Consider the following 10,008-nt stretch of genomic DNA (forward strand, 5'->3'; position numbering starts at 1 on the left):
CCGTGAAAACAGAGCACGGCGAGGCCGAGCTCGACGACGACGCGGCCTTTGAATGGGCATGTCAAGACTCCCTGAAGATGGCGAGGAAGCGCCAATGCGCCGTCAAGGCCGCGACGAAGGAGTCGTCATCATCGACGACAGCGACAACGACGACGACGCGCCACCACCGCCACTAGCCGAGAAGGGGTCCAGCAGGGGCGCCGGAGTCAAGGAGAAGAAGGCCGACGATGGCGGCGACGACGAGGACTACTCGGTGTTCAGCCAGTTTTTTTTAGATTAGTTTATATATTTGCTATGTATGTAATGAAAATCCGCAAACATGTCTAATATATGCCCAAGTTTGCTGAAATTTGTCATGTTTAGCCGAACTTCGCCAAACTTTGCCTAAATTTGCTATACATTTTTTTAACGTGCCTGGGGCGGCCCTGGGGACCAACTCGCCCCCAGACCCATTTTTTGCATCGGGTCACCCCCAGGCGGCGATTTTAGGCGCCCCCTCGGGGGCCAACGGCTGGAGATGCTCTTAGGAACAAGCTGCTCTGCAAGCTATACGTTTTTACAAGGTCTATATGGATTTGGCGTTCATGATTGTGATAATGACTCTATGATGGCCTATAGGAGATCTGCCCGTTCATCAGTGGTTATAGCAGTTACGCTTGTTACTTGCAGTCATCAGTCAAAGTTCTCAATCTTGATCGGAGTTATATCATCTGCCACCTCAAATTTCCCGACCGTTCGAGTAAAAAACACCATCTGCTGCTCCAAGGTGAACTTGATGTTTTCGGCCTGCTCAGAGAGAAAAAGGTGAGGATGAAAACCTTGAAAATCAACAGGGTTAAAGGTAAATGCAATTGGTATTGGTACGGTATCTAACCTTGCGGAACCCATGCTGCTCCCCTTCGTATTCAACCAAAGCAACCGGCAGACCGCTTTCTTTCAAGGCCTTGTATATTTTGCGCGCCTGGTCTGGTGGCACGACCTGCAGAACATCAAGGAGTGTGAAATATTTCGCAATTGTCTCTTTCAGCCTCACACTTCCACGAGCTAGATGCGAATTATGATTTGGCACAAGAACGGAGCGAACAATTGGCCTGGTTGCAGCAATGATTCATCTTAATGGAGTTCTACGGAGACGCTATACAATTACTTTTCGCCTAAAAAATCTTGCCTCCAAATTTTTTCATTCAGTACTCGGAAAATGGAATCTCAGGGTTATACCTAATACATTGCTTCTGGCCCTTCCAGAGTCGGGTCCAAAGCTTGCCAGTTTGTTTAAGGTATATAGGATGTGAATCAGGGTTGAGATGTGAACGTGGGATTTGTTATTTATTGGAAGTACTTCATATTTCAATCATATATCTCCAAAACACTATAAAAATACAGAAACATGGCTATTAGTTTTACAGGAGGAACTATATCGTGACTATCCTAAGAATGGAATGGCTAATCCACTACAGAAGAAACAGAATCTCAGCTGGATATCGATTTCAACTCAGAGCTGCAACACACCGCTTAATATAGTCAGATCTCGCCTCATATAACTTGATATGATATAGAAACATGCATATACATATACTCCCTCCGTTCCTAAATATAAGTCTTTGGAGAGATTTCACTATGAGCCACATACGGATGTATGTAGATGCATTTTAGAGTGTAGATTCATCCATTTTGCTCCCTATGTAGTCCATAGCGAAATCTCTATAAAGACTTATATTTAGGAACGGAGGGAGTACATGGTTCTACTGACTAGGGTACTCGTTCATGATAATATATGTGGTTGATGATCAGGACCTACCTTATCATCCAACCCTTGAAACAGAATAACTGGGCATGTAAATTTATTGACAAAGTTGATTGGTGATCTTTCATAGTAAGCTCCTTCACTTCCTGAAAGAATATCGTGCAGGAAATAAATATTAAAGCATACCAAGGATGGATTGAACATCCTTTTCCAGAACAAAGAATGCTGAGATAATTCCTTACCAACAAGATTGTCCATATAACGGGACTCAAATTTGTGTGTCTCTGCCCTCAGCAAAGTTATATCACCAATCTGCCCATCATTTGAGCAAAAGAATTAGTTATTACATGTATACAAATGAAGAGCAATATAACAAAAAGACTAAATTAGACCAACCAAAATGGCATTAATCAACTTTATTTCTAAATCAGCCTAATGTAAATGAAAGCATGCCATATTGGTTTGGGACCTTTTATTTCCCAAAATAAGCCCCCTTTACGAGAGCTTGGGCATATGCATAAATGTCAAATGCTCCACTTCCCCCAGCAGCACCTTTGGACCAGCTTGTGCTTAGAACTTTTGAAGAAGAAGAATAATAGCAAAATGAACAGCACCATTATGAGTGGCATGATGACTAAGATTTGGCCATAAGCCCCTAGACGGTACACCTTGGACTTGTACTCAAAGCTAGCACCTAGGTTGTGAGGGTAAATCTATATGGCATAGGTCACGTTTGGAACTCAGAAATTTCACAAGAAAGAGTTCAACTCCTGCAGGAATCAGGAAATTTTCTGAGTTCCAAACAGGGCGTATAACTATAAGGGTGTGTGCAGGCCACAGGGACACAAAATATTCTTGAATATTCATGCCTTGAGCCAGACACAGGGATAAGGCCAGTCAGGCAACCTGCAGCCGGAGAAGAATTAAGGCCCTGTTCGGAACGTAGGTATACAAAACCAAGGAATAGAAAAATGTGTAGGAATAGGATTAAGGCCAAAGTGAAAACCTACGGGCATGAAATCCCTGGAAAAAGCTCAACTAGTGGCGTTCGAAACAAAGGAAGCCAGCGTAGGATAGAATAAACTAACGGCTGGATTAAAAAATTAAGGGCAACCGGCCGTGCATGCCTCATGGTGAATCATTGTCACATGTAAACACAGACCACATGCACCACCACATTTTTTGCTTTGTGTTGTTGCATGGTTCACCTAAACCAGGTCCACCCCACCTGTACGATCAAACGCATCAAATCCTGCAGTCACAGGGCCGCACCTTTTGCCCTCAGGCCTAAACGAAAAATGAGATCCGAGCGCATGTTTCAGTTCCCGTGAAAAATGGAGGATATGAAACGGTTCATGAGGAATCGATGCCGCTGTTCCTCTGTACCAAACGTCCCTGAAGGAAAGATATCCATAGGAAAAGAAACCTCCACAATTCCCTGAAGGAAAGATATCCATAGGAAAAGAAACCTCCACAATTCCTGTGAAATTCCTTTGTACCGAACACAGCCTAAAGAGAGACCTCTTTACTCTCTTCTTCAGAATGAGCGAGGTGCTTGACTTCTTTGTATAGTCCTGTCTGGTTCCCTCTAGTCCTATTTCCTTGTGTGCATTCCTCCTCTAGTATAGCTCCATGCAATTATGTTCCCTTTCAATAAAGTTTGTCAGGGCTTCCCCTACAGTTCTCCACTAAAAATAAGTAGTTGAACCTTTCTGTCTGCTTGTAATATCTTAAATGCTTTATTATAGCTTTCATTCAGACCAAGGAAAATTCAATTTTTCTTTCTGCTGCTCTTTGAGATCAGTAATAGGTTTCTCTTCTTAGCGTAGGGTTTAGCATCTTCTGTGGTATATTCTGCTGTACAACACTTTGTTTCCGTCTTATAATGAAATGAAGAAGGGATGCTATCTCATATCCAAAAAAGAGGATGAATGATAGAATGTAGCCAAATGGAAACAGTGAAACATAAATGCAATTCATGGATGAGCAATATAAAAGTCATAGTAGCGGTCTAAGACAACCATTTTGAGACTGCATGTTTACACAAGGAAAACAAATATAGAAGCTGCCATTGAGTATCTGTTGAATGTTTGCTTGTAGCAAGACAATAAAATAGATTCTGAAAAGATAGAACTTACACCATACAAAGATGCTCCAGCCTTGAATGTATCTCTGAATGCGAGTGAAGCTAAAGTAGTGTATCCGCCTGCCGATCTCCCAGTTATACAAAGGCGCTGTTCATCTACTTTCCCATTCTCCACCTTACAATAAAGTAGGGTGGCTTGTAAATTGCTATAAATGCTACTGTAATATTACAATCACTGATGATAAAACATACCAGGAATCTTGCACAGCTGCAGCAATCATCAACATCAACAATACCCCATTTCTTCAATAATCTCTCTCGATACTCTCTCCCATAACCTTCGGTTTATGTTTCAATAAAGTTTAGCGAGTAGACTAATATAATTAATGCTTCAAATGAATCCAGAGCCTTAGTTACACAACGAAACAAAAAAGTTTTCAACATTTACACAAGGCGTAATCTGAATATTAGTAAAGGTAAGGACAAACCGGTGCTTCCTCCGTAGTTAACATCAAGAAATGCCCACCCTCGACTTGTCCAATATTGGACACTGAGGTCTAGAACTCCACGTGTTTCAGCTGTAGGTCCTCCTGCAAATTGTGGTAAGTGTCAAAAACTCCATGGTTTTGTTATCATCATGGAAAACAGAGTAGTATCCCGTAACTCACTTAACAAACCAACATCTTTCAACATAATTAACGAAAGCACACACAAAAACACACTGAACTTGAGTATGCATAATTATTTCGAGGCATCACAAGGGTTCATTAATTCCTTTACCATGTGTTTTGACAAGCAATGGAGACTTTTCATCTGGTAAACCTTCAAACATGGGATTCAACGGTGGGTAGAAGTAGGCATAAGCCTTCTGCCCAGGGCTGGATGTCGGGAACTCGATAAATTCTGGGGTGCTGAAAAAAGATCTATACTGCATAACATCTGGTGAGGAGGACCAGACTATTGAGAAACTGATTACTTTTGTTTTGTTCTCATCCAGAGTAACCTGGAAAGAAACAACATATGTGCTGCATCAGTCGATGCACTAATACATCATCAATTCATAACCAAAAGTGTGGATGTCACTAAACACCTTTGCAATTGACGTAGGGATGCTTCCAGATGCACCTTCGATATAGAAGTAATCATTTCCAGTAACCTGCCAGACCACAATTAGATCATTACAACCAGCAGCATGAAATACCATATTATACACGCAACAAAATTTTAAATAGAGCGTACGCACATTCTGATGCTTACAACATTGGACAAATTGGAGAAAGGGATGTCGAGCAACGAAACAGAACCTGAATCACAATCTAGAACACCAAGATATGATTTTCCGAGCTGCCTGCGTGGCATCAGTATTTAAATATGTTTCATCAACAAAATATGACAATGAAACAAGCAACTTTACAGAATTATTATCACAACCTGTAAGTGAAAACGATGTGATTGCTTTTTCCTAGAAAATCGTAAGAGTTGATGCCAAAAACCCACAATGGCCTTGTGAACTCAGCATCTAATGTGTACATCGGAACAACCTCATTGGTGTGTTCAACCTGATACAAAGAAGCACAGAGATATTTTATGCAAGCAAAGATAAGATGATGACAGAGAATGTAGTATTTAATCACCATGTCGTAAATCACAAGCTTTCAAGTTATTACTCTCCACGACAGAAAACAGCAACAGTGACATCAAAATGTATGAATATTAAAGATCTCAAGTCCTGAGAGAAATAACAAATTACCCATTTATAAATGTTCCAGAATCCACTCCCTCTGTCAGTTACGAAAAACAGTTCTCCTGCAAGGTTTTTTTTTTAGATATAATGAGTTCTCCTGCAAGCTTGCATGTACTAAAATAATTTTGTTCTAGAAGTTGCAAGCAATGATCAAATTATGGTAGTCAGTAGTCAGCTTATTATTGTGGAAGCAGATATATTGATACTAAAGTTGTGTAGGATAGGAAACCAAACAGTTCAATCAGTAGGCAGCATGAACTGTGAACAAAGTATCGTACTTCCATATTGAAGATAACCTTTTTTATCTATGGAGAAATTTTTCATATTATGGGCACAAACTATGATAGTCCGTTTAGTTGAAGCAGCTCCAAGAAATGTTGAATAAAGAAATTATCAGACCAACAGAAACTAGCGACTATTTGACTTTGGGCACAAAGTATGATAGTCCATTTAGCACAAACTATGACGTGAATCTCAACATTATATAACTTCCAGTTCCATCATCAAACAGAAGAGTGTATTGAAGCCATAAAGATGCACACCTAAAGAGTACGGAAAGATATGTAAATGCTTGTCAACTTCACATATTAAATGCAATAAATATGTGTTTGACTTTGTTCAGGAACAGAACTTCAGAAATAAGACAAAAGAGCAAAATATTACACTAATGAGGAATGTCTTTATCACTCAAGTAAGCACCAGTAACATATATCTAAGGAAATAACAAGGAATACAGGCAAATGACACCTTTTGGTGACCATTTAGGCTCGGCAGGGGATTCCACCAACATTGGATTGCTTCCAGCAACACAGACCCGTTCGGTCAAGTCTCTGCACACAAATAAAGCAACAGGTAGAAAGGTAACTGACGGCAGCTAAGGTTTGCTGTAGTTGATGTAATCTGGCTTTCTTTTGGGGTGCTTGTTCTAAGCTGAGAGGTTCTCTGATGAAGATGTATTTTCTCTTCCTGCTGGTCCAGGATATGATACAAGCCATGTGGGGCCCTCTATGCTTTCCTATGTACCCAGGTGTTCCCTGGTTTATTGTTCTGTTGAACCTGTTTGGACTTTAATTCAAAAGCTCAGCCAAGGGCCTTTTATCTAAAATTGGTGGATCTCTCTCAGCTAGTAGCCATGACATCCTAATCCGTTGCCGCTGGGGGGAAGCAGGGCCTGGTCAGCCCCACATGAAAAAAAGGGGCGGGGGTTGCCTGGTTTTCCTGGTAACTAACTATTGGAATGTGTTCTGTAACTACATTGTGGTAACAGACGAGTTTTTTGGAGATGTAATACATAAAGTGTCCCTAAATGTGGGGATAAAGGTGCAATCGAACTCCTTCAGTACCATGGCAGATATGCAGAATGTATCTACTGACAAAGTGCCTGCCTATCCATATTTAGGTGTGGATTAACTAAGTTCTTTTTAGTTATAACATATCATGCAAGGAAAGACAGGATGTTCCAGTTCAAAAGATAATGCCATTTACCCGCTTTCAGAGAAGTAGCCAACCCAGAGTTCTGATTTATCCCATGGCATGTTTGGGTGACCCCATTCAATCCATGCCATCCTCTTTTTAGTTGGATCAATTCGAGGAGAAGCATAGAAGTCATTCCCACTGATCAGCACCTTCGGTTCTTCAATAAAGAAAGTATGTGAGGTACTGTTAATCACAAAATCAAACCATAGTAAACATCACAATAAACAAACAAAGACATAGATCACTTGGTAGAAATAAAATTTTCCAGTCTTACCATGGACTCACCATTGCTTAAGTTTACAGACACAATTGTTGTAGTAGGATTCAAGCTACTCGTTCGCCGGTCTATCAAGAAATTTGAGCATGTCAGAGTTCAGTAGTTCATCCTATAACAAGATATACTGCATGTAAGTCTGTAAACAAACCATATGCAAAATACCTTCCATCACAGTAATATAACGGCTGGAGTGTGGATCAAAGACACCATCAGCATAACTGACATCAGGTGCACCATAATCGGGTGTAAGAGGCACAGGCAGACTACCAGCTGAAAAGGGAAAATAATCATGTGAAATGGTTTAAAATAAAGCGACATCATAGTTTAGTTTGCTGAAGATGATGTTAAATGGTTCTAAAGAGTTGATATGATAATAGTGTCAATCCTTACAACCCTCCCTAGCCATCTTGTATACTCATTACTCATCCTTGTACAATTTTTTATAGTTCATAAAACATATATTGTTGAGGCATCCCCTACAGTTCTCAGTCAAACAAGACTCCCTAGTTTTCCTGTCAGACACATTATAACATTCATTTGTTGCCAATGATAAGTATTCGGCCTAAAATGTAAGTTGTTCTCGTGCAATCATGATTAGGGCGGCCTACATATTGATTACGATGTTGGGTGATCTCAGAGATAAGTTTTTTAGGCATTCAAATCTGGGCTTAAGTACTACTCCCTCCGTCTGGAAATACTTGTCGGAGAAATGGATGTATGTAGATGTATTTTAGTTCTAGATACATACATTTTTATCCATTTCTGCGACAAGTAATTCTGGACGGAGGGAGTATATTGTATCGGCTATGTTGGCATCACTCTTTCTGCCATGCTCTTCTCCCTCACATTTTTAGGCATACTGTACTCATATTACCATTTGAATGAACATAATATACAACCTATGCAGTAATCTATGAAGGGATATGCAATGGAATGTAAGAGCATAGTATTTGACACAATAATAAAATTAAGTAATCAAAGTAACACCACATAATTCCAACTTAACTACACTCCATTATTGACATGGCGCGTGTGGATTAGATTTATATTGAACTAACTCCATTCTAAATGCTTACTATCCCACTTACTTCCGATTGATTGTTTGTACAGGCGCTGATCCTTGTAGTTTGAGAAAACAACAACATTATCTTGGACTGCAAATGCACCGCCTCCATATTCTTGAGCCAGAGTGCGTGCTGCAAATTCCTGAGGTATGATATCCACAGGCTTGTCATCCTCCTTTACAATAACCATGCGCCTGAATACAAAATTAGTTAAATATGGTGCAAAAATATTAATTGTGTGTCTCCACACAAACTAACTGAAGCCTACCAAGATTGAATATGGTACACCAATAATCAGCATTAACGTAAAGTAATTGACATAGGCTGAGGAGTTTGATATGTGCACTAATAGAGATCCATTGTATCATTGATTGTGAACGAGGAAGGGTGTGTTATGTTATCATTCAGTCATGATACCAATATAGTTTTATCTAGCGTGCAACATGCACACACTTAGGCTTGACACACTCTGTAACTTTATATGTGCAATGCTGTTGCAATTTGCTTCTACAGAAAAAAACACCAAATCATAAGTCATGCAATCAGTCTCATTTGAGATGTCTTCCCTCTTCCAGAGTTGAGAGAGAATCTTTCTCTAGGAATCTGTACTGTGGTGGTAAACAAAACGAACATTAATCTGCCAAGAACCTAACGCTCCAGAAAGTGACGCCAAATCATATTCTCTATCCTATTCAGCTATATCCACAACCCACTTGAGGTGATAGAATAGAACTAGCCCTCTGCTACGGTGGTGCCCAATGCAGTTAGATGCCCCACAAGCTGTGAAGACAACTGCAGATATGAGCAGTTGCTATGAAATTACCATTAACTAGCTCAGCAATCAGAACACGTGGTAAAACTACAGGAGACTATACAGTCTTGCACAATTACCAACAAATGTTTAGCAGCTCAAAAGCTACGAGGTAGTACAAATCTGGAAGCGCGGAACCAGTGGTTACTCACCCTTTCTCCTCGGGGCGGCCCTCGATCCATAGCAGGCGACCGTCTCCGGCAAGGGCGATGTCTCCGAGGCGCTTGGAGGCGCCGGAGACGACGTCCGCGGTGATGGGCGACCTCCAGGACCCGAACGGCGCCGCCGTGGGCCTCTCCCCTCCCGCGGCGTCTGCCGGCGCGGGAGAGGCGGCGGCGGAGGAGGAGGACATGCGGGGCGGCGAGGCGAGGGGGCGGCGGAGGCGGAGGCGGGGGAAGGCGCGGAGGAGGAGCGCCGGGGCGGAGGTGGAGCAGGCTGCGGGTAAGATGGAGGCGAGAAGTGTCGCCATTACCGGGGGCGTGGACTGTGATTTTATACAGGTTTAGGTGGGGTTTTGCGGCTATAGTGCGAGCGCAACCACCTTCCCGAATATGAAATTAAATCAAAAAAGGTATAACTGCATTTTAATATTAAAATAAAGGACAAATTGTATATAGAGGTCTGATTGACTTTTTGCAAAAAACAAAAATGAAACAATTTTTTAAAGAACTTTTAATCTATTCATGATCTGTCATGTTAGTATCTACAAAGAACACCAGAAATAACGAAAATTACAACCAGATATGTAGATCATTAGCGAAGACTACAAACAATGGAGCGAGCAGAAAGGGTGCCGTCGTCATCAC

General features: G+C 41.2%; 1 protein-coding gene across 1 annotated transcript; it reads right to left on the minus strand.

Annotated features, from left to right (window-relative positions):
- Positions 1 to 295: 295 nt before the first annotated feature.
- On the minus strand, positions 296 to 9,686 carry LOC123156864 (dipeptidyl peptidase family member 6). The gene is made up of 18 exons (XM_044575047.1): positions 9,355 to 9,686; positions 8,416 to 8,585; positions 7,490 to 7,597; positions 7,336 to 7,395; positions 7,060 to 7,207; positions 6,322 to 6,404; positions 5,581 to 5,636; positions 5,262 to 5,389; positions 5,088 to 5,178; positions 4,921 to 4,986; positions 4,611 to 4,833; positions 4,319 to 4,420; positions 4,083 to 4,168; positions 3,883 to 4,005; positions 1,987 to 2,056; positions 1,799 to 1,890; positions 875 to 979; positions 296 to 786 (listed from the first exon to the last, which is right to left on the minus strand). The coding sequence occupies exons 1-18, from the start codon at positions 9,669 to 9,671 to the stop codon at positions 673 to 675; spliced, it is 2,142 nt and encodes a 713-aa protein (XP_044430982.1). The 5' UTR covers positions 9,672 to 9,686; the 3' UTR covers positions 296 to 672.
- Positions 9,687 to 10,008: the final 322 nt, after the last annotated feature.

Source organism: Triticum aestivum, chromosome 7B (assembly GCF_018294505.1).
Source record: "Triticum aestivum cultivar Chinese Spring chromosome 7B, IWGSC CS RefSeq v2.1, whole genome shotgun sequence".
NCBI classification, from domain to species: domain Eukaryota; kingdom Viridiplantae; phylum Streptophyta; class Magnoliopsida; order Poales; family Poaceae; genus Triticum; species Triticum aestivum.

Excerpts from the sequence above, each read along its gene's own strand:
- LOC123156864 (XM_044575047.1), bottom strand. The coding sequence starts at position 9,671 with ATGGCGACACTTCTCGCCTCCATCTTACCCGCAGCCTGCTCCACCTCC. Across the intron at positions 4,834-4,920 it reads TCCCTACGTCAATTGCAAAG|GTTACTCTGGATGAGAACAA; the intron begins GTGTTTAGTGAC and ends GTTTCTTTCCAG. Across the intron at positions 4,006-4,082 it reads GCAGCTGTGCAAGATTCCTG|GTGGAGAATGGGAAAGTAGA; the intron begins GTATGTTTTATC and ends CTTTATTGTAAG.